This window comes from Mauremys mutica, chromosome 10, assembly GCF_020497125.1.
Source record: "Mauremys mutica isolate MM-2020 ecotype Southern chromosome 10, ASM2049712v1, whole genome shotgun sequence".
In the NCBI taxonomy this organism is placed as follows: domain Eukaryota; kingdom Metazoa; phylum Chordata; order Testudines; family Geoemydidae; genus Mauremys; species Mauremys mutica.
Genome location: NC_059081.1, coordinates 40,425,734 through 40,450,261, shown reverse-complemented (window position 1 = coordinate 40,450,261; position 24,528 = coordinate 40,425,734). Strand labels below are relative to the sequence as shown.

At 43.8% G+C, this 24,528-nt stretch overlaps 1 protein-coding gene across 2 annotated transcripts in view; it reads left to right on the top strand.

Moving 5' to 3' along the window:
* The first annotated feature begins 14,346 nt into the window (after positions 1 to 14,346).
* SP3 (Sp3 transcription factor) overlaps positions 14,347 to 24,528 on the top strand; it is a 32,711-nt gene continuing 22,529 nt past the window's right edge. Inside the window, exons 1-3 of one of the 2 annotated variants that reach the window (XM_045032264.1) lie at positions 14,347 to 14,731; positions 15,031 to 15,155; positions 15,330 to 15,437. In XM_045032264.1, coding sequence (XP_044888199.1) covers positions 14,347 to 14,731; positions 15,031 to 15,155; positions 15,330 to 15,437 — 618 coding nt within the window. Of the gene's footprint in view, positions 14,732 to 14,991; positions 15,156 to 15,329; positions 15,438 to 24,528 lie in introns of those variants that run through there. The other variant, XM_045032265.1, reaches the window with a different exon arrangement.

The window sequence follows — 24,528 nt, the reverse complement described above, 5'->3', positions numbered from 1 at the left end:
TAGCAGTGCCCTCCTGCTGCAGGCAATCTGGAAAGCATAAAGTCTGACCCTGTTCCAGCCCCTCGCGGCTGTCCCTGGGAAAGATCCCTGTATGCTTTTCCTCTGCAGCCTACAACACGTGGCTGTTAAACGACGGTCATTGTTATGGAAAGGAAAAGTCAAGCATTCACAATAGTAACATTAAAGTAATTCCCCTAATTAGATGCAGCAGTCGCCGAGCGAGATCACCCTGAGGCGGGTCTCCAGGAGAAACAGAGAGTGCATGCTGCGTGAATCCCTGCACAGACCAGGGCCCTATGCTGCCATGCTGGTCGAGGCGATGCTCCCATTATACCTCCTGATGGCCTGGCGCGGAAAAGTGTGCTTCCACGGAGCACCCAACAAGGCACCTCTCCCCAGGAACCTCCTGCGGAGGCTTTTCGAGTACCTCTCAGAGAGCTTCGTTGAACTGTCCCAAGAGGATTTTTGTTCGATCCCTATATGCATTGACCACCTTTTTATATAGTTTTTATTCCTGTTTTGTTAAGAAATAAATGTTTACATGTTTATAGCACTTACCGCCTGATCCTTCCCCTGATTCGGAGTCCGGGTTAATGGCCGGGGAGGGTTGGTAGGGGATCTCTGTGAGGGTGATGAAGAGATCCTGGCTGTCGGGGAAAGCAGTATTGTAACCGCTGTCGCCTGCCTCGTCCTCCACAAACCCTTCCTCATCTTCCCCATCGGCGAACATCGCCGAGAAACTGCCCCTCGACACTATCCCATCCTCAGAGTCCACGGTCACTGGTGGGGCAGTGGTGGCAGACCCACCGAGAATGGCATGCAGTGCCTCGTAGAAGCGGCATGTCTGGGGCTGGGCTCCGGAGCGTCCGTTTGCCACTTTGATTTTTTGGTAGCCTTGTCTTAGGTCCTTGATTTTCACGCGGCACTGCGTTGCACCCCGGCTGTATCCTCTGAGTGCCATGGCTTTGGAGACCTTCTCGTAGGTCTTTGCATTCCGTTTTTTGGAGTGCAGCTCCGAAAGCACAGACTCATCGCCCCACACAGCGATCAGATCCAAGACTTCCCGGTCAGTCCATGCTGGGGCCCTCTTTCTACTCTGAGATTGCATGGACTCCTCTGCTGGAGAGCTCTGCATCGCTGCCAGTGCTGCTGAGCTCGCCACAACGTCCACACAGGAAATGAGACTCAAACTGGCCAGACAGGAAAAGGAATTCAAATTTTCCCGGTGCTTTTCCTGTATGGCTGATCAGAACATCTGAGCTTGGACTGCTGTCCAGAGCGTCAACAGAGTGGTGCAGTGTGGGATAGCTCCCGGAGCTAGTAAGTTCGATTTGCATCCACACCTAGCCTAATTCGACATAGCCATGTCGAATTTAGCGCTACTCCCCTCGTCGGGGTGGAGTACCGAATTCGAACTAAAGAGCCCTCTAGGTCGAATTAAATGGCTTCCTGGTGTGGACGGGTGCACGGTTAATTCGAATTAATGCTGCTAAATTCGAATTAAAGTTCTAGTGTGGACCAGGTCCAAGGGAGTATATGTGCATTTATTTCCTGAGCAGCTAGAAGCAAGATTGCTGATTTTGAGAGCCAACTTTCCTTCCTACACAACGTTAAGAAGACTAAAAAGTTCATGGATGATATTTTTAGAGAGGTGAGCATGCCAAGCAAAGGAGGGTCTGAAGTGTACAGTGTAGAAGATAGTTGTAGATGAAAGATAAGTTACTGTGGCAAAGGGGGAAAAAGACAGAGCCATCCAGAAGAGACTGTGAATATTGAAGTGCAATAGTTAAGATAGTTCCTCCATCCTGTAAACACTTGATGGCAAAGCAAGCCTGCAGAAATTAACTAAACAAAATCAGTCGCCCCATCAAACATGCCCTGACTCAAGAAGAGGAAAGAAATGGATATAACAAAAAGCAAGCATTAAAGTATGCATTGGGGGACTGTGTACTTGGAAATCTAAGTGTTGCAGTATGCAGTCTTGATTGTGCATTTCTCACAGTTTCCCTTCTGGAATCCCGGGTAGAACAGAGAACATCATAGAGGGACACACTCCTAACTGGAGCTGAAAAGCACCTGTTAGCACTAGCCTGTATTGGAACCTGATGACAAAGCAGGCTAGTGTATTTTATTTAAGCTGTAATAGAAGAGCAGCCATCCTGGGAACCCTTGACAACTTTCAGAAAATGCACTAACAGACCTGTCAGTTCCCAGAGAGCTACTCAAATACACAGTGACAACGTACTATAACTGAAGTTACTCAAACACTCCCATCCTTAAAGTCCCACATTCCCACTCCGAAATGCCCATCTCCTCAAAGAATTCCCATCCCTTGATAGCACTGGTACCTTTGGAGCTGCCATCCAAGACAGGAGACTGCCTCACTCCCAGGTTCCAAAAGTGCATGACTACCACATGTATCTGGGAATTGTCACTTCTGATAGCCTAGCAGAGCACTGGTGCCAAGGGACACATGCTGCCCCCTGAAGAATGGGACATCCTCTAAATCCTAGAGCTTGGAAGCATGGGAGGGGACAGAGAAGCCTCCAAATTTCACCCTACAGGAGTAGAGGTCCATCATGGTGATGTTCTGGGTGTTTTATCCCTGCCCATACCTTGCTGTAGCAGTTCTGAGAGTCTGAGCTGCTCCTCTGTCCGTTCCTAGGGCTGGGGGTTGAGGGGGAGGTTACAGAGTTTATGATGACCTCATGCACTTCCTGCTGGAGCTCAGGGGTGGGGAAGCTGGGTTACCCACTCCACCCTGCTGTAACAATTGCTGCATTCTAAGGGCTGAGTTTATCCCAGAGTCTGAGCTGTTCCTCTTCTGCTACATCTTCTATATGGACAAACCAAACTCTGCATGGAAAAAAATCCTAGGAAACTGAGAGTGGGCACAGTTGTACATTGCTGTGCAGAGGATGATAGGGCCCTTGGACATGAATAGTATGCCAGATTACAAATGGGATTAGATGTTTAACTACAGTGAATCTTGCTAACATAAACAATATTAAACTGTGAGACTGGAGAGCAAGAAAGAATTGCCCACATTCCCTGGGAAACGGGGATCTTGGATTTCTCCCCCACGACCACTAGCTAGGAATCATCAGTTAGAATATGGTGAGAACATCCCATACCTCTAAATTTCCTACAACTGTGGCTGATTTTGATAGAACTTTTGTCATTCCTGCCATCTTGTGTTTCAGTTCATCAGGTGTGAGAAATCAGGAATTACTTAAGAACGGGATCTCAAAAGTCCAGCCAGGCTTCACCCATTCTTAGCATATTGTAGGATATGGCTACTTTGAAAAAGTTGCTGATTTCAAGGATAGATGTTCTCCTCCCTTTAAAAAAAACAAACAAACCTGCCATATTCTGAATCAGACAGGTATACACTAGAAATCTGACAGAAAAAAAACTTGTAGCATGTGCACAAAAAATAAAGAGCACTAACCTCTTTTTTGGGGTGGGAGGGGGTGAAGGAGGAAAGGATCAACTCATAGCTGTAGTTTGACTTCAATATTTGGAGGGGCAGTTCCATTCAGGCTAATGGGGCACATTGGGGGAGGGCAAATTCTTGCAGTTGGGGGAGAAACACCTGCCCTGCGCCTCCTCAACTATGCGCATAGATAGATTAAACCATTCTAGGGAAAGATACCCAATGTTAAGGGTCAAATTTTGTACAAGGCAGTTTATGTGCAGGATTCCCAATCTTCTTAAGTGCAATTTTTGCTATTGAAAATCAGACTTTAGAATTATGGAATAAAGGATATATTGAAAATGTGTCCTGATCCTGCAAACATTCATGCCAATGCTTAACTTTAAACACTCAAGTAGTCCCATTGACTTTGATGGAATACTTGCATGAGTAGAGTTCAGCATGTGCAAAAGTGTTTGTGGGATCTGGGTTCTGAGATGAAATCCTGTCCCCATTGACGTCTCTGGGAGTTCTGCCATTGAAATCAATTAGACCAGCATTTCACCCTTAATTTGCAATTAACTGTCGACATAGTCCTAGGAAGAATGTTGTCGTTTTGGAGGGTTTTTTTAAGTTTATGAAAACAAAGTAGTACTTCAATAATCTAGATTAATCTGGCCCTCAAGAAAGAGAGGCAATTCATTGAAAAATATTTTTAGAAAATAATACAGAATTGTTCTAACTCCTATTAATTTTTAGGAGTAGAAGGACACATGCAGAAAGTACAAACATTTGAGCGTGCTATTATACTGGGAAGGCTGGCAAATAATGCTGGAATAGGACCAGTTTAAAATGACTGGGAGTAAACTGGCGAATGGTCTGAGAAGTAGTCACCTAGTCAATGGTGATCTACAGAAGTGGTAGGGGAGAGGTGGTTTTATTGCATTATTTTAATAAATGATGCACACAGAAGGCCTGAGGTTGGCTAGGTTTTTTTAATCCCGTTAATATTTTACTCTATCAAGATCAGTGTGAAGTTTTTTTTGTTGTTTTAAGTCTCTCCGATGTGATATTTCAGTCCTTAAGTGAGTAGAAGGATGTTGAATTTTCCTCCTAGGTGTTTCTCAGTAAGAGAGCTGTTTTTATTACCACCTATTTAACTTTGACGGACCCCAGTATTTTACACAGTCAACTGAAATTGCCAACCTCTGTCAGGTATTTCTTGGTATTTGTGGTGATTGTAAACCTGGTTGTCACTATTTTGCAGGAAAAACAGGGTAGGCATATGAATGACTAATGTGTCTTCCATTGTGGGTTTGTTTGTTTGTTTTAAATCCTTAACTTCTCCCCCAACCCAACCCCTTCAGCCTACTTTATAAATCATAAAGAAGCAAAAAACGGCACAAACCCTATCCCCTTTCCTGATCATTTAAAAAAAATTATGAAGAAAGTAGTAGTGAAAATAGCAAAAGGTTTATACATTAAGGTGGATCTCTGCACCTGTACAGATCAATTTTCAAGATCAGGGCCTAAAGGGTTGTCAAGCTCCAAGAAACGGTTTAAGAAAAGGAACTGTAGTTGATACTGGATAGAAACTAAGACCCTCAGTTCACTGTTCCGTACAGATAGGAAAATTCATAGAACAATGGAATTTATCAATGGCAGGGAAAAAACACGTATCAGAAGCAGCTGTAAAAATGTCTACTAAGGTCACACCTAGGGCATCACGCACAACTTTAAGTATTATTAGTGTTTGGGAGGAGAAATGAGGTAATCCAATGATTCTACAAGAGACATCAGTTTGAGAGTTAACTAGTTTATTCATATGACCAAAGAAAAGTCTCCAGTTGATTGGTAGCCTCAGGTTTTTATCTTTGTCTCCATGACCCAGTCTCTTCTAGCACCATGTTGTGGATTTGGAAAGCTGGACTTTTGAAATGGAGGCCATGTCATGTGAGTGGCTGGCCCTCATTTGATTGTACTCCAGTGTTACAATATAAACGTGTATAACAAAAAAAACCTAATTTTTTTCTTAAAGTGCCTATTGTGTACTAAGTTGCATTGCAAAATATTTAAAACTCCTAGAAACTTGCTGTTTAATCTTCTCCCTGTAGAAATGTTAGGCTTGTTTTACTTTCAGATTGCACCCCTTCCTGGCACCTACTGGTTGAATTCTCCTTTTAATGTGTTTTCTTTTATCATGTGGGACCATTTCACTGGTATTTTCTAGTAGAGGAATGGCTCGTCTGCTTTCATGATTGAGAAGGTTTAAATTATTTTAATGGAATCAATATTACTTAACATAAAAAAAACTTCTTCTAATTAGAAGGTGAAGAAACGGAGAGGAAACGAGATTTGCCAGACTCAATGTAAAATAACAAGAGATGAATTTTTCCAGCAGGTAAGTCTGCACTATTTCTTTATTCCTATGCTGTTGTTATGTGAAGGGTAGAACGATCGTCCGATGAACATTTTTGACAATGGGAGCCACAATTATGGACCTTTCCAGCAAACACTTTACCGGTGTATATTCATTTGCAGCAGTATACGTTGTGCCTGGTAGTTTGTAGGATCAGGTCCTATTAAGAATATAGTCCATTGTGATAACATTGGAGGGGACAAATTGAAAAAGGACAGAGAAAGCAATGTGGATAATAAGGGGCCCAGAGGTTAACTCCTAGGAAGTTAGAAAAATTAGATTTGTTAGTTTAGTAAAGTGGAGATTACAAGGTGAAATGAATGGGTAATATCCTGACTTCTGTGATCTCACCTGTCAAAGTACAGTTTTTTTCTCCCTGCCACCAATAAAAATGTTCTTGCTTTGTCCAGAAAGTGAAAGGAGTATAAGACCACTTTCTCTTTGTAGAAAACAAATTGCTGCTTTGCATTATCTGATAATGTTACTTTGGTAACTTATTCTGTTTACTAATTAAATAATAAAACTGCTCAAATTTTAGAGGAAAATAACTAATGTACTTTTTATTTACATGTATTCATACAGAATCAAAAGCCAAGCAACAGGATGAATAAAAAACTAAAATGTAAATAGCAAACTAAACTTTGAACAGTTACTTCTCCTTAGTAAAAAAGAAACTAGTAAAAGGGAACAAAACTTGTCCTGACTCAACTGTTTTAAAACAGCGCTTTCCCTACACAGCTGTACGAACACAGCTGTAACTCCCAGCGCTGCACATCTGCAAGTGTAACCAAGCCCTAAGGACTGTTTCAGCCCCTGGCAGTTCACTAATGTCCCAGATGATAGTCAGTCCCTTTATTTACAATATATAAAGTCTGAATCACAGAGTCTCTGATGGTCCTACTCTTTGGAGATCTGTCACTTATGCTGGCTAAGGGTCAAAATCTCATTTGTGAAAACAATGTAGTGCTGTGTGCACTAGTGTCTGGATACATGCCTTGGGTAGCTATTCTCCTGATGACTTTCATGTTATGTCCACATGGGATACCTCACACTGACCTCCAGCCAAATGCAGATAGTATCCTGGGAACTGGTGCAAACCCATCTTCTCATTCTGGTTTGCTAATTTCCTGGGGCCCAGTGGACTTTGATTTTTCCTGCCTCCTGGCCAGCCCCTCGTTGAGTCTGACTAGATCAAATGGAAAAAATGGTATTCGTAATCAGCTGTAGGGCTACCCATTTGAAACATGGGCCAACCTTGCCAGTGGCTTGCTCCAAATGCTAGCATTCTCCTTGACCTACTTGCTAACAGTTAGTCATGGCCCTTGTTGGCTAGCAAGAGATAGACGTTAGTACTTTCACAACTGCCTTATCCATGCAGAACAGCAATCTACCCTTCTAAAAGGCAATTGTCCTTTAAAGCAAAAGAGCCTTTCAAGTCCCATTACTTTGACTGGGATTTTCCTTGCAGACAGAGCTCCTGCATGAGCTTTATTTACCAGGCCACTTCCCTGGGCTGCCTTCTGACACTCGGATAATTCTAGGATGGGGAGTGTCCAAGTACCTAGAGACCCATGGCAGCCTGAATACTGAGGTGGTGCTTTTCTGACTTTTCAATATTATGATTATTATCTGAATTACTTTAGCACCTAGGACCCCAGTGTGCAGAAACACAATAAAAAGATAGTCCCTGACCCAAAGTACTGCCTCAAACTCAACTCTGCTCACTGGTTGCAAACTTCCTGCTCAAACAGCAACTTATCACTGGACACGTGGTTGTCTTCTGGGCACCAGTGTTGTGTTCCTGACCAACAGCCCTCCCTGTTGACTCTCACCAGCAGAGGGATCCTTTTTGTGACTTCCTCAGCTAGAACCAGATCTCAAGGTTATTGAAGTCGATTGAAGGATTCCTATCCATTTTCAATGGGCTTTGGATCAGGTCGCTAAATTGTTGGTCATGCAGCTGGCTCAAACTACTACTTGCTGGCTTCAAGAGGCCTTTACAGTCAGCCTGTTTTTGGCCCCACCAGCATCTCTCTCTGAAAACAGGTCCTCCTCCAACTTTGTTATGCAAATAAACCCCCATCTAGTAGAAGGAAAGGGGAGACTATTGAGAAAATAGCAGCTAAAGGCTCTTTCTCGTTTACTACAGCCAAAAGAAAATTGCTGGTAGGAGAGAGGGCTGAAAATCAGGATGGAGTTGGGCTCTAACAAGTTTAATAAGTTTGCCTCTGACCTATGTTACTGCTTTGTTTTTAGTTGTTCTGACAATGTGCTTGGCACTTAAACACAAAAGAACGCATGGTCCTCCAAATTTTATTACATTAAACAAAGGACTGAAATACAGGAGGGAAAGTGAGAAGATTTTAAAAACAGTCTCTGTGTGGTATCTGGACTTTCCTCTCTGAGTAACTTCTTCAAGCACAAGACTTGTTTCTGCCTTTTCACCCTTTAGTCAAAGCTGTATGATTTAAGATGACTTGTTTAATTGAGTCCCAACTGATTCTTTAACTTCATCTTAACTCCCAGGCTTCAAAAGTAAGAGACCCTGGATGTCAGCTTCCCTAGTGACAAAGAACACATGCCACCTTCAATTTTTTTTCTCTTTCTCATCTTACCTAGTTCTATTCTAGGATACTGCATAACATGCACACACCTTCATTGAGGTATAACGTAACATGAATGTCCCAAAACTATGAATTGAACAAGTATTTTTTAAACAAAGGTTCTGTAACTTAATTATGGACCACCAAAGATAGCAACAGAAGTTGCAACTGAATATCTTTAGAAAAGAGTTACACCTCTACCCTGATATAACGCGACCCGATCTAACACGAATTTGGATATAATGCAGTAAAGCATCGCTCTGGGGGGGCGGGACTGAGCACTCCGGTGGATCAAAGCAAGTTTGATATAACGCGGTTTCACCTATAATGCAGTAAGATTTTTTGGCTCCCGAGGACAGCGTTATATCGAGGTAGAGGTGTATGTGCAAGTAGAAGGAAAAGACATTTTCTAAGTATTTAAAGGTGACAGAAGAGTTGTGTGGCTTCCTATTGGAGCTCTTCTATCTGAGTTAGTACTGAGCTGATATTCTAGCACACTCACTGTGCTGTTGTAGGAGCTGTAAATTTGATGAAGCTTAAATTACAAGTGGCCAGGACATTGCTTTGAAGTGACACTTCTGCAAAAGTTGGTGTTTTAGTGTTCTGCCCATATTCCATCTTATGTAATTACATATGACCTTTCTAAACTTCCTCTTTAGTTCAACAATGTATATTCTGCACTTCCTGTCCTGAACTCTTACTGCAAGAGTTGCTACATTCACCCTAGAAATGCATGTATTTCAGAGGTTAATGGAATGAGATTATATAGATATAGGACTTTATTCAGCCCTGAATCACATCTGCTTTCTCCCATGTTGGTGTAACCTGTTAGCAGAAAGTCTACCCAGCCTATTGTAGGGCACCTGCATTTGGCCATAAACAGCCCAAAAATAGAGGCACTGGTTATGGCCAAGTTGTCCTGGAGTATATGGTGACTCGCTGCATCTGCTGGGTAACCACTGCTGGCTTGATTCCTGTGGAGTCCAGATTACAATTCATAGCTGCCTTCAGGAAGCTGGAGGTGGAAACACCACCTACCCTTCTCTGACAGTGAATCCCTCTATTAGACCACAGCAGCCCCTTCAGTCCTGGGGGTGCAATTTGCACTCCCTGTGTCTTCAATGAATCAGGCTCATAGTATATAATGCATTTGACACTTTGGGGGAAAGTCACTCTATAAATTGTTGCATATCTCATTGCCACTTCCTGGACTGTTCTGGCAATGTAAATTTGTTTATGATATTAGAATTAGCTAGAGAACTTGTTCTTTTGTGATCCTGATTTCCTTGTTTCTTTTTTTTGCCTTGAAATTTGTCTCCTCCTGATCTGACCATTATAGAAAATACTTAGAATTTTAATAACATTTGTTTATTACCAATAGATTTTTTTCCCTTTCAGGCCTTTTTTTTAAAGACACTTCACACATTTCTTTGCAATTTTTCTTTCATTTCTCAGCTTACCCTCTTTTTAACAGTTATATTTATCCTTTAATATTACCAGTCCTCCTTTTTACCTGATTTTTTTTTTTTGTATTCCTCTGCAGTGCCCCAGGAGTTTTACTTGCTCTAATGGAAAAAGCTATTTCCACTTCTTAAATGGTCAGAAGAGAAGCTGAGGGAGCTCCACCCTGGGACTGAACACAATTGATAAGGGAATATTCCAATTAGAGTTTGGATAGTTGGTGATAGTTTCGCATTTGGGCTGAAGTCATGAGAGGATGCGAAGACTGATACAGTGAGAAAACAAAATAATTTGAAAGAACAAAGGGAAAATAAGTCTCTTGTAAAAGAAGCAGGAAAATAAGCACTGTAGTAGTGGGGAAAGAAGAAAGTCTAGAAAAGTAGGTTTAAGTTAGGTAAAATAAAAAGTAGCTTACAAATAAGTTTGGCTAGTACTAAATCAAGCAGTTAAACAGAAAAAACTGCTTGAACAAATATATACTTTTCATAATGAGTAGGACAAGTAACTTGCCTGGAATCAATAGTCCCATCAGCAAAGAGCCTGCCATTAATAACACTTTTATCTGACCAGGATTTAGTTTGCAGACTTTTGTTTTTGTCAAAAAACTGGACCTAATACTGTTTCCTGTGGCAAGCCTTTGTCCTGATCTTTCATTTGTACAGCATCTTGCATAATGAGTGCTCAATCAGGATTGGGGTCTCTGGGAACTATGATATGGATATTAAATTACAGTGTGTAGCCACTTTCTGACCAGTGTTATGAAGCCAGTTTTTATCTAATGGACTCCAAATGCTTACTCTAATAGATAAACATAGTAAATAATGTGTACTGCAGCACTCACTTGCTGTAATCCCTGCCTCAAAGAAAGTTGGACTTCTGGGTTAGGGAAGATACTAGAAATGTTAATTGGAAATAGACTATGAGGAATAACTTGGTTACCTAAAGAAAGCTGATTTGGATTCACAAGAGGGTGATCATTCCTATCTTCTAGTGCAAAAGAATTCCTTGACCAAGTGACACAGTTGATCAGCAGAAGATATGGTCATAATTTATTTTGGATTTAAACAAATATTTTGATACAAACCACTCATTTACAATGCGTTAACCAAATACTAAGTTTGGCCCCCTGATCCTGCAATTGGATCTACTGTATGTGGGTGGACCCTAACTTCAGAAGTTCACCTGCATAGATCTGACTGCAGGGCCAGAACCTTAGATATCAGAACTAAAACGGAACACATGTTGGGATGGAAAGATTAGACATCAGCATTGGGATCATGAATGAAAGAGCATACAATAAACTGATAATACAAAACTGGAGGGAGGAACAGTCAATATAAAGGAAGAATTAAATGACTTGAGTAAACTAGCAACATATTCAGAATGTTGGTAACAATTAAATATCAACAAATACAGTAAGTATAAGCTAAGGACAGGTAAAACAAAACAGTATTTTAAACAGCAGAAATTATTCAAGTACTATGTAACAAGTCATAACTGGAACATTATGTAAATTAGAGGTGACCTGTAAAGGGAGAAAAGTTGGATTTGTTCTCTTTTTTTGCTGCCTTTTGATGTATAGCAGTGGTTCTCCACCTTTCCAGACTACTGTACCCCTTTCAGGAGTCTTTGTCTTGCATACCTCCAAGTTTCATCTCACTTAAAAACTACTTCCTTACAAAATCAGACATAAAAATACAAAAGTGTCACAGCACACTATTTTTGAAAAGTTGCTTATTTTACCATATAAATATAAATCAATTGGAATATAAATATTGTACTTACATTTCAGTGTATAGCATATAGAGCAGTAAAAACAAGTAATTGTATGAAATTTCAGTTTGTCCTGACTTTACTAATGATTTTTATGTAGCCTGTTATAAAACTAGGCAAATATCTAGATGAGTTGATGTACCGCCTGGAAGACCTCTGACTACTCCTAGGGGTACGTGTACCTCTGGTTGAGAACCACTGATATATAGAATACCTAAATAGGTATGGCACTTTTCCTCCCTTGGCTTGTGTCTTAAATTAGAAAATCAGGTCCTGGTCTAGGCTAGAAGAGTGTACACTGTCTACACTACAAAAATATTTATAGTTTGACAGAGGGTGTCAGCAACATGTGCTGACAAACTGTATCTGAACACTGTCTGTAAATATAGACATACAAACTGCTCAACTCCAAGTCTCATATGTCAGCATTAGGGTGAATTTTCCTCCCAATTTCAACTCTCATTTCCAAGAATGTTGTGTTCATAAGATATAAAAATTATATACTCCAAATCATATTAACCAGCTAACTATATTGGATGTATTGTTTAGCTTCCCAGCAACAGATTCAAGGATGAAATCCCAACAGAAAAAGCAAAACAAAAATAGAAATTCCAAAATGGAAAAGGTTTTTTTTCTGCTCTTAAGAAAAGAATTGTGAAAAATGGTTTTGGGAGTTTAACTGCTTATTGGCAAAACACTTAGGATAAAACTACAGAAGGAATTCTCAGCACGGTAACTGAGGACAGCTAAGACTGGACCTATTTCTGGAAATGTACATTGAAAGGGAAGGTGGAGATGGGGAAAGATCAGGCTATTTATTCTGATTTAAGTTTCTCTCAATAAGTTTCCTGAGTAGAAACTACTACAGAGGCTAAGCCTCCCGATAGGAAAGATGGCTAAGATTTGCAAGAAAATGATGTTGGGGCCCATTTAAAAAAAAGACATAGGGTCTGTCTACACTGCTGGAGCCCAAACATCTATGCTGCAATTTTCTAGCCCTGCAGCCTGAGCCAGCTGACACTGGCCAGCCATTGGTGTTTTACTGCAGCATAGACATACTCCACGTCTCAAGATTCTGACCAGGTTTCTGGACTTGCTATTAGCCTCCGTTTTTCAGGAATTCTCTTGGTATGACCCAGGACCTTTAGAAACTAAATGCAGAGATTCTAGGTCAGTGCAATGTACACAGTGTATCTTCAGTGTAATTCCCTATGGTTTACATTACATCAAAGCCTGGAACCAGAGAAGAGTTTTGGGCCTCCTAGTGTCAGCCTTCTAGTCTGGTGTGTTCCCTCTAGGAAGAATTTAGATGGGGTAGGGAGATGATGCATTGCGGTGTCCACCTTCCATGTCAAATACCTATGACTCCTAATATGTAAGCACTATTAACACACATGCCAGTATATCATTATACAGTGCTTTACAGAGTAAAACACGTTCCCTGAATTTATAATATATGGTTTCTTTAAAAAAAAAAAAAGAGCCTGTTATGTTGCATTGCAGTTGACATATCAGGAATGATACATGAACAGTCTCAGGAGTTCCTCTTAGGTAAGCAATGTTGACAAAGGATTTAGGCTTGAAAAGGCAGAACATAACCCAGTGCTTCTATATGCACTTGCTTGATTTAGTGGCTTCAAAGAGAACACTAAACATTTAACGTTTAATCATATGTAACATAACTTTCCATACAGATATTAAATCTTATTCAGACGACATTGTTTTTAATGGGCAGAAGCAACAGATCAGCAAGCCTCAAGTATCACAGATGGACCTTTTTGGACTTAGATCTGATGTGTCAATCAGAGGTGGATTTGTCAGAAGATTCACAATTTGCAGTAGCAAACTCAGGATTTAAGGTATGCCTAGTGTGACTAACTCTGCTGTGAAATCTATCTTGGCTTTGAGTTAAAATATGAAATTATGTTGCTTTAGAGAATCAGTAATCATGGGGGAGTATATCTTTACGTTTTTAAGGGAAGCATGAGCAAGTGAAGCATTTATAACACACGTGAGTTTCCCACCATCATGGAGTTTGAATGCTACAACAAAGAGGAACTGTAGACACAGGGCTTGTCTGCTTGGGCCCAGCCATTTTAAAGCGTGTGCACTGCTACGTTAGGAAGCTGTACCCTAATTACATGAATCCGCTCCCGTCGTAACAAAGCCCCTACTGCATTTCAACTGCACTAACTACTTTGTGGGTTTTTTGTAAGGCGCTGCCTGCCGCCGCCTCCTGGGAGCGGCTGTCACAAGCTGTGAGTGACAACGCGAACGAGGGCGATTTCAAACCCTGCTGCGGGGAGAGCGGAAACGTCTCCCACGAACCACTCTCACGCCCCAGGCCCGCGGGGAAGGGACCGGCTGTAACCAGGCCCTGGCAACGGCCCCGCACCGAGCGCGCAGCCCTAGTGCAGGCGGCAGCAGCTGGAGCTGCCTGCCCGGAGCGCTGGCTCCGAGGGTGCAAGGCCTTCGGGCGCCCCCCGCCCCGAGGGAGCCCGGGGCAGCCTCGGGGGTCGCTGCCCGCAGGCTACCCCAGAAAAATCCCCCTGAGCGGCCGTGGGCGCCGCGCGCTGCCGGGGCCCGTGCGGGCTGAGGGCCCAGCCGCCGAAAGCTCCGAGGAGCCCGCTCATTGTTTCTCACACAAACCCAGGCAAACAGGAAGCCACCTCGGCATGCCCCCCCGCGCCTTAGCAGAAGAGCGACAGGCGGGGCGGCCAGTGAGAGTGTCGGTGCTGGCGCAGCGCAGCCAATGGGAGCCTGCGAGAGGGGGAGGGCGGGAGTTCCGGACAGGCAGGCGGGCGGGCGGTGGTGGTGTCGGCCGGGCCCCCTCTCCCGCTGCAAGCCCCACCTTTCGGCTTTCCCGCACCGTCAATCAAAATAGGAAAAAAAACTCGGAGTGGGCTCGGGCCGCCGCCGCCGCCGCTTCAGCCCGTGAGCACAATAAGCATGTCCCCGGCGGCAGCCGCCTAGCCCCAGCCGGCGGGGCCTGTGTGCGAGCCAGCCAGCCAGCCGGCCTGCCTCCCGCCCAGCCAGCCGCTCGCACTCACACCATGACCGGTACGTACGCACAGAGCGAGCCGCCAGCGGGGCTCCCTGCCGCTCCTGGTCCGGCTCTGCGCTCCCCTCCGGCCCTGGCGCGTCTGCGTGTGAGCGAGGCGAGAGCGACACTGAGAGCAGCAGCAGGAGGAGCAGGGGGAGGAGGGAGAAGAGGGGCAGGGGCAGCAGCGCGGGGAGGAGGAGGAGGAGGAGGAGGGCTCCGTGCGGGAGGGCGGGGGGAGCGCTGGGGTTAGGGGGGAAGGGAGGGGGTGATCTCTCCCGTCAGTGACTCTCCCCTCCCCCTCCCCGCTCGCCCGCAGCTCCCGAGAAGCCCGTGAAACAAGAGGAAATGGCTGCCTTAGACGTGGACAGCAGCAGCCACAGCGACTATCTCCAGCACGGCAACGGCGCTGCCTCGGCCTCCGCCGGGGCGGCCGCCCCCCAGGTAAGCGCAGGCCCGGCCGGGCCCCCTCCCTTCCCCCCGGGTGACACGTTGGGAGCGAGCGCGGGAGCCGGTGCCGCCGCTTCCTGTGTGCGAGTCTGAGGACGGGAGCCCGAGCCGCTGCCCCGCACTAACCGCCACCCACTTTCTCTCTTTGAACCCGCCCACTGTGGGTAGGACACTCAGCCGTCACCGCTCGCTCTCTTGGCGGCCACCTGCAGCAAGATCGGCCCGCCGTCGCCGGAGGAGGATGAGGCCGCCGCCGCCGCTCACTCTGCCGGAGCGGTGAGTGCCCGCCCCGCCGCGCTCGCACGGCCTGCCGGGGGGAGAGACCGCGCAGCCAGCCCGCCCGCCTGGGGGGAGGGACGGGACACACGGCACTGCCCGCCCGGGGGAGGGACGATGGCAGGGCCGACCTGCCAAGCGAGGGGTCCCCAGGCTCCGCTGCCTCTCCCGGAGGAGCTGGACTCCCTGGGGGAGGCGGGAGGGTAACTACCCCGCCTCGCCTCTGAAAGCGGCGCGTTCTCCTACTTTAAACGGGGGGAGGCGGGAAATCCAACCCCCCACCCCTGAGACCAGCACAATCCCGCCCTCTCCTCCCCACAAAACAGAGAGGAATCTCCCCTACACCTGATCACAGCCAACTCCTTCTCGAGCTGTCAGCTTGGAACCCTTTAGCGAACAATACCACAAAATGAAGGCTGGTTGAAAGGGAGGATGCAGTTTCAGACTAAAATGGCTGTGTAGAAATGATCAGAGCACTGGAAACTAGCTGCCTATAGGAACACGTCTCCTAGGTGCAGTTATTATGCACTCTGAATTATAGACCAAGTTTCTACCCTTATCTCTGTGGTGCTGCTTGTTCTGAAAAGAGTCTTGATGACCTTGGAACCCCTAATGTTGAGCTGGATCTGGTTGTAGACTAGAAAGGCATCCCTATAACACCTTCCGCTGTTTAACCATCTAAATAGCAGGATGCTGGTGGAGACTTTATAGGTTTTTTTTGTTGTTTTGTTTTTTTAAATTGATCAAATCAAATTAGTGAATTGAGTGTCTTTTGATTATTAAGTTTTCTGATTTTTTTATGTATAGTAAGAAATATCTGCTTCAGAAGTTGTACATTCTAAATTGACATGACATCTATTACCATAGGTAAGGAGAGTTACTCAGGACTGGCATTGATGTAACATAAATATTAGTGTGTTAAAGTACATCATTCTAGTCAGTAGGGAATAATACACACTAGAGGAGTAAATGGGTTTGCTAGGCTTTTAAAAGACTTCGTTCCAATACATTAATGCTATCAAGATTTTATTAAATTATCTAAACATTAACGAGTTATTTTCTAATAGTTTGGTGTTTTCATGTATACATTTCAAAAGCCCGTAAACATTATTTCCATTTTACACAAGGAGAAACTGAGTCACAGCAGGTCCCCAAGGTCACACAAGTAGGTCTCCTACATGTCCCCAAGTAGGTCAATGGCTGAACTAAGAATAGATCAAAATTCTCCTAGTCCTTTGGCCTGTTCACTACTACATGCTTGTCTCCATCTTAATAGCCTCTCTTAACTATAAATTAGTTTCCAGCATGATCTATTATACAGGACTTGATTTTTAAAGGTTTTTAGGTTGCTAAGTATCCTTAAAAATCTGATTGGTAGTTTCAAATGTATACAGTGCTTTGCAACAGAACTGCCATAAAGATACATACTGGAAATAGGATGGTGCTAATACAGCTCTTCTCCATGTGTATACTTTAACAAGTCTGTCACTACTTTACCTCTTTGGAGAGGGGACATTTTGGGATATGGGGTGGTATTTGTACAATGCTTAGCACAAACAAACCTGATTGCTCATCGGGACCTTAGGTATATTTTCACAGTGGTCTTTAGCTATTTCCCTTTTTATGTGCATTTTTTAATTTTTGTTTTTCTAGTAGATAGCTTTCCTGGGCAAGATCCACCAATTTACCAGAGACTAAAGCCTTGATCTGAAACAAAAAATGTGCACTCTTGCAGTATTTTCCAAGTTTGCAGACAGACCATCCCATCATTTGGCACCAAAGTTTTCAATTTAGGAGAGATGGGGAAAGGAGCTGAGTTCGATTTCTACTTCCTTTTGGATGAACAAATAGTAGCAGAGGCCATAGTTGCTTTTTCTTAATGTGCATCTGGCCAGGAGTTTGTGATCATTACATAAGTTTTGCTACTGGCATTTATGCTGCCTTCACCTCTAGATTGAACTTCTGCAATGGGTTCTGTATGGGGCTTCACCATAAATCCATTCAAAAGCTGAATCAAATGTAGAGTGAGGCAGCTCACTTGTTAAGTGGAGTATTTCACCATGTGCATATATCACCAGCGCTTTGTGATGTACCTGTTGGTTTCTGGATTGGGTTTATGTTGTTTGGGTTTTTGACATAGAAAGTCCTGAATAGTCTGTGACTTGGTTACCACAAAAATCTTTCGCCCCATGCCATACAGCTACAACTGTGGTTAGCTGAGACACTTGAGTTGGAACCCCTTCCACATGAGAGCTGCCTGCAAGGTCTACGAGGGCCTTTTTTTTGGAGTTAAATGCTTCTCTATCTGGTACAAAACAGCCCAGATTTTTTGGCCTTCCTGGCACACTGCAAAGGCTGTCTTCCCTTTCTTGGGAATGTTAGGTGTGGGAAACTTTGATGTAGTTCCTGACATCACTTTACTCACTTGTTTAACTTTAAGCGTCTGAGTAGTCCCAATGAAGTCACTGTACTACGTGGAGCTTGAAGTTGAGCATGTGCTTGAGTGTTGGCAGGGGTATTGCCTTGGTTTAACAATCATTTTTTGTTGAACTATAGTTTTATATTATAATGGTTTGTTTTTGTTCTACAGTGGTTTTGATATTTTTTATTTGATGGCAAGATTGCATAGAGCCCTGAATAGTTTCTTTAGCTTTGCTTGTTGGGATTTAAATAAACATCCGTAGAGAAATTAGGGGGTTAGGGAAGGTGAGAAGAAAGGAAAAACAAAGTTGGGGAGTAGAGAGAAGGAAAAGAAGAAACTGATGCTTGGATTTGGAAAGAGATACAATTAGTCCTTGTGTCAACTAGAAGAGTTGCACACGTAACAAAATCGGTTTTAAATCTTATCTAGTTAAACCAAAGCAAACGCCTCATGTAGACACACTCTAACTATTAACTAGATAAATCAATTTTAAGTCTGGTTGCACTGGTGCAACTCTTGTAGCATAAATAGTGAACATAAGAATGGGCATACTGGGTCAGACCAATGGTCTATCTAGCCCAGTATCCTGTCGTCTTGACACTGGCCAATGTCAGGTGCTTCAGAGGGAGTGAACAGAACAGGCAATCATTGAGTGATCCATCCCCTGTCATCCACTTCCAGCTTCTGGCAAACAGAAGGGACACATCCCTGCCCATCCTGGCTAGTAGCCATTGATGGACCTATCCTTCATGAATGTACCTACTTCTGTTTTGAACCCTGTTACAATTTTGGTCTTCACAACATCCCCGACAGAGAGTCCCACAGGTTGACACTGAGTTAGATCAGGGGTCTCAACCTTTTTTTTTTTTTTTTCTGAGCCTCCCCAGTATGCTATAAAAACTTGATGGCCCAGCTGTGCCACAACAACTGTTTTTCTGCATATAAAAGCCAGGGCTGGCATTAGGCAGTAGCAAGGAGGGCAACTGCCCAGGGTCCCATGCCAAGGAAGCATTGCGAACCTAAGTTGCTCAGGCTTTGGCTTCAGCACTGGGTGGTGGGCTCAAGGTCCTAGGCTGCAGTCCCATGCAGTGGGGCTTCAGCTTTCTGCCCTGAGCCCTAGTGAGCCTACTGCTTGGCGGACCCACTGAAACTTTCTTGCAGCCCCTCCAAGGGTCCACAGGCCCCTGGTTGAGAATCATTGCGTTAGATAGTAGTGGAGGGAAAGGAAGCCAGGAAGGTATGGAGGATTGGGCAAATGGCATTTGGCCAGTAAATTGAATCTCTATAGTTGGACCAGTATTAGTTGATAAAGAGTCTAAACTTGGCAAATATTGGTCAGTTGTTTGTATGTTCATTCAATCCTAAGGTACACTTCAAAAAAGTATCAGTAGAAAGTTGACAGTGGTAAAATAGTATGAACCATATTGAATGTATTCTGTCAAATTGCAGGGAAACATACCTTTTAGTGGAGTCTAGCGGCCTGGGCTAGTATGTTGAGTTCTTGAGCTGGTTGCTGTTGGGTAAACTTTTCAATTCCTGGTTATTTTTAGGCATTTCTGTTACTCATCAAACATATCAGTGCATCTTAAATTAACTCTCCTTGCGCCAGTGAGGTAGAAGAGCATTAACATTCCCATTTTACAGATGGGGAATCTGAGGCATAGAGATTTTCTCTCTTTGGCCTTGTCTACACTAGGAAAATCAATTAGTGGTATGCTTTCCCCCATTAAATGAGTGTATCCGGGCTATAATTGTCATAAGGTTTGTCCCTGTGTCTGCATTAGAGCTGCCGTACACTGATTTCCAGTGGGGAGGCTGTCATTTTTGTGCACCTCAAATGACAAACAGGTTTGCCAACTTAAAATCCCCGTGTGCCTCCCTGCCATACCCCATCCTCCCAGCTGCTACCTCCTGTAAAATGTGCTATTGGCCCCCTGCCCAACAAATGCCTCCTGGGCATGTCTGGAGGAGGATTTTTAGAAAGGCGTGGGTAATATGGGGAATTAAGGCAATATGATAGGAGGCAGAGTGGGTACTCAGCTGGGGGAAATAAGAATGCTGGCTGGCTGAGAGCTTTGTCAGTTCTGACAATGGTCAAATGGTGGGAGCTCTGAGAGTTGACAGCCCCATTTGTGGTTGTGAATTCCATTTGCTGCACTGATTCAAGTTATACTAGTTCTTCCTTCTACAAACTTTCGAGGTAAGTTACACTGATGGTTCCCAGCAATGCTTTTCCATGTGTTAAAGGGTGAAAAGTTGGTATAACTTCTGTGATGTAGACAAGGCCTCTGTTTTACATTCCTTTGACAAAGTGGGGTGACAGTGTCTTCCTGAAAAACAGTAGACTGACTAGGTTAAGGTTACTATGGCATAGATTGATCCATAGAACTAGCCATCAATGCTTTATGCCATCTGAAAACCTAGATGCATTAAATTCTAACTGAAATGACATGTTTAAAATCCTGTTCGAATGAATTTGGGAAGGAGGACTGGTGGGAGAGAAAATCAAAATAGTAACTGAAATGAGAGGATTTTAAGGTTCTGTATTTTGCAACCTAACAAGAAATGTGTGCTTTATACCACTGGAAAGGTGAAAGTTGCTCTTTTACAATTCTATAAATAATTCACTTCTCTCCCAGATGGTGTACAAGAAATCAGATATTAAAATGCTCATTGGTTCCTTGTTCAGGTAGTGTTTTCTTGGTACTTGCTCAGAACTAAGTATAGCAGTCCTGGAGCTTCAGCTAGTATAACTTTCATTCCCTTTCTTTTAAAGATGACCTGCCAAAGACTAAGTTTTGTTGCTTCCTTTGATTTTTAAGATGTTTACAGAAGGTTTGAAAGATTTTCTGTTTGTTTTTTTATTAAATATATCAAGAGCATAAAGACAGATCTTCTCTCGCAGTATTAAGCACTAGTGGGGAAGTACGAGATGTGTATGTGAGTTCTTCATACCTGAAATGAAGAGTTAATGCTTTTGAATCTTTTTAACAAAAGATTAATTCAAAAGGATTCTATTAACCTTACACCGTCTATTGTAGGAGTTAGGTTGACGTAACTATGTCACACTAGAGGTGAAATTTTTCACAGCCCTGAGTTAACATAGCTAGGTAAGTTTTAGGTGGAGACCAGGCCTTAGCTTAAATGGACTTCAGTGTCTAGTGTTTAAATAAATAAATAAACATTAATAAGTCTCCTAGCCTGCCCTATATCTCAAAGAAACAAACAAATCTGCCTTTTTTAATCTCTACAGATGACCTTTAAAGGAGATTGTCCACTAGAATTACGTATTCTTAAACATAGTGTATAAAATTGGAATTTCCTTCTTAAAAATAAATAAATTTCAAACCATTCAAGATGGAATTTTTCCTTTTAAAATCTTAAACTGGATACACTGTTCACTTGTTTCAGTGCACTTTATGGGAAAATATGAGCATTAGGATGAGTTAAGTGACCCTTCTTGGTCATTTATATATGATTTTAAACATTTAGGGTATTTCTTGATTGATTTTCCTCACCCTCATTTTCCTGCCCAGACAGTTGCAACACTGCAGGGAGCAGGGCCAGTGGGGGCAAAAGTGGCTGTGTGAAGAAGCTGCAGCAGAAGACTGGCCTGGCTGGGGTGGGGGCTGCAGCAGAGAAAGGATCCCCCATCCAAGGAGAGACTCCATTGCTTTAATGAGGAATGCTTCTCTGGGCAGCCCACATAAGGGAGTGGATTGGAGATATATAGGGTAGGGAGAGAAGATTACCACCAAGGATCTCAGAGCAGTTAAGGGGATAAGGGTGAAACACGTCAACCTCTCCACCACACAGAACTGCCCAAGACAGTTGGGAAGAGTCTAGAATCAGCATATGATGCTTGTTTTCCCTCCTCCACTGGAAGATGGAGCAACTTTGGAATTAGGAGGGAAAACAGTGTTGGTTACTGGCCCTGAGTGCTCTGCTTCTGCTGCCACTGCTTTGCTGAGATCTGCTAGTGGCCCCACTGTGCTAAACCTCACACCCTGTCAAAGGGCCACTGATAGTGTAATGCAGCGGTTCTCAAACTTCATTGAATTGTGACTACCTTCTGACAACAAAAATTACTACATGACCCCAGGAGGGGGGAACAAAGGTGGAGCCCTACCACCCCAGATGAGGGGGGAGGGCAAAGCCGAAGCCTAAGGGCTTCTGCCCTGGGCAGGGGACATGTAACCTTAGCCCTGGGTAGTGGGATTTGGGTTTGGGCTTCAGCCCTGGGCGGTGGGGCTTGGGTTTCAGACTTGCTGGGGCCCAGGACCAACACCAGCCTTGGTGACTCCATTAAAATGGGGTTGTGATCCACTTTGGGGTCCCAAACCACAGTTTGAGAACCCCTGATGTAGTGGGACTGCTTCTGGACAGAGCTACCAGCAGAGTGCTCAGGGCCATGCTTGCTACCGAGCCCCACTGTGTTTGCTGAAGTTCATGCATGTGTGCACCCCTGTGTTGTAGCTTTCATATGGGAGGGAGGGTGTTATTCCATCAACCCTTCCCCCACAATTGTGCTAGGTTACCTCTTGGGGATAGAGGGTCCTCCTCTATACTTGTGCACACCCCCCCCCCATTTGACTTAGGGTTGCTGCAGCCTCTCTTTTTCAAAAAACAAAATTAGTCATCCTGACCATCGTTCTTATAAGAAGGGACTCCAGTAATGAGAACCTCACCTTGGTGGAGAGCACCTTTCTGTAACAAGTAGATAAAATAAGTAATCAAAAGACAGAGCAGGCAGCAGTCATAACGTGTCTCCCTTCTGCAGCATATGAAACATTGATAACCCCCAAAGGACACTGACCTTTTCAGGTGGGTTTACCATTTGGTTCTTCCTCCTCTGTCACTTTCTCCCTGGCTGCTGCTTTTGCTCCCTCTCATTTCTGTGCTTCATTTCATTTCCTGGTGCTCAACTTAAAGACTTGCCAGCTTCCTACTAACTTCCCTCATGTCCTGTTCCCTTCTTGGGCACAGTGGGTTCTGCTGCAGACACTGCACTTTCCGCAGACCCTTGTCCCTCCCTCTCTCTCACCTGACATGGAATCTTTGGATGCCGACGTTCTGCACCTTCCCTTCTGAAAGGGCAACCCCCAAAGCATTCTGCTTGCTGCGTAGCCATTGATAGAGAGAGGACCACCGTTCTCTGAACCCTGTTCGATATAGCTCAGATGTTGTTAAGAGCTTGAAGGCAAACAGTGCGTTATTCAGGTTTGAACCTTTGAGCTCAATAGTAGTCTTAGTCTAAATTAGACATTGCTTCTTTTAGGTCAGTGGTAGGATTTGTAATTATTAACATAACTTAGCCCCTGCCCAGCTTGGGAGCACAATAGGAGCTGTTACCTCTAGAAGAGATGGCAAGGTACAGTTCCAAGAACTGCTGTACCAACTCTGTGGTTTGTAAGAAAAGGGCAAAACAGTAAAGTTTATTGTGATAGGAATAGCAGAGGGCCAGTCAAGGCTGGGGAAAGCTTTCAAACATCCAACTCCACCATGGAAGCTCAGTCTGCTGTTCTGATGTTAGCAAATTGGGATAGTAGCCAGAAGCTCCTTTTTCTGCCCCTCCCTGCTCATAGTTCACATTGTAGTCGTTGATAGAGCCAGCTGCAGGAGCAACATACTTGGCTAGCAGATGTTTCCAGGAAGCATCTGCTAGCCAACCACACACCATATATGGCAGGGTTGCTTCATAGCCCCCTGCCTGGGGATCCTCATTTGCTCTATAGTGGGACCAGTAGACCTTGATAGTGTGTGTGTGGGCGGGGGGGGGAAGGGGGTGTTGAGAGCCAAAATACTTGAAGAGAGGAAAAGGATTCCAGGGGACTTCAGAAATTTGGGGAGCTTCTTGTACAAGGCAGGTGTGTGCTCCCAGCATAAGGAGAAGGACAAAAGCCACTGGACATGGTAAGGGGAAAAGATAGGTGTTTGGGGCATGACACTCCTATATTGCATAGGAGGTGGGTCTGGTTTGAATTAGTGCTGGAGGAGAGGTTTTCATGTATAGGTACACTACTGCTTACTAAACTAATCCCTGTTTGTATCCTTGGCAAGTATAGTAGAACCTCAGAGTTATGAACACCAGAATTATGATCTGATTGATCAACCACATACCTCATTTGGAACTGGAAGTATGCAATCCAGCAGTAGCAGAGACAACAACAAAAGCAAATACAGAACAATACTGTGTTAAACATAAACTGCTAAAAATAAAGGGAAAGTTTTTATAAAAAGATTTGACAGGGTAAAGAAACTATTTCTGTTTGTTTCACTTAAATTAAGATGGTTAAAAGTAGCATTTTTCTTCAGCATAGTAAAGGTTCAAAGCTGTATTAAGTCAGCGTTCAGTTGTAAGCTTTTGAAAGAACAACCTATTGTTTTGTTCAGAGTTAGACGTTATGAACATCCTCCGTTCCCGAGCTGTTTGAAATTCTGAGGTGCTGTTCCATATGCAACTTTCTCGTTGACTTATTTAGGCCGCTAAGTTAGGGTTTGCTGCTGTTGTTTGCCTTGCTTTTCCAACAGATAATAAAAGTGAATAATAGAATGATGATTTTTTAATTAATAAAGAACAGGAGACCACAATGTTTCTCTTGCCGCAGAGATTTGCCAACAATTTTTTTCAGTTCTTCCTATATTGTTTACTGCACCTTTGGCTGGAAT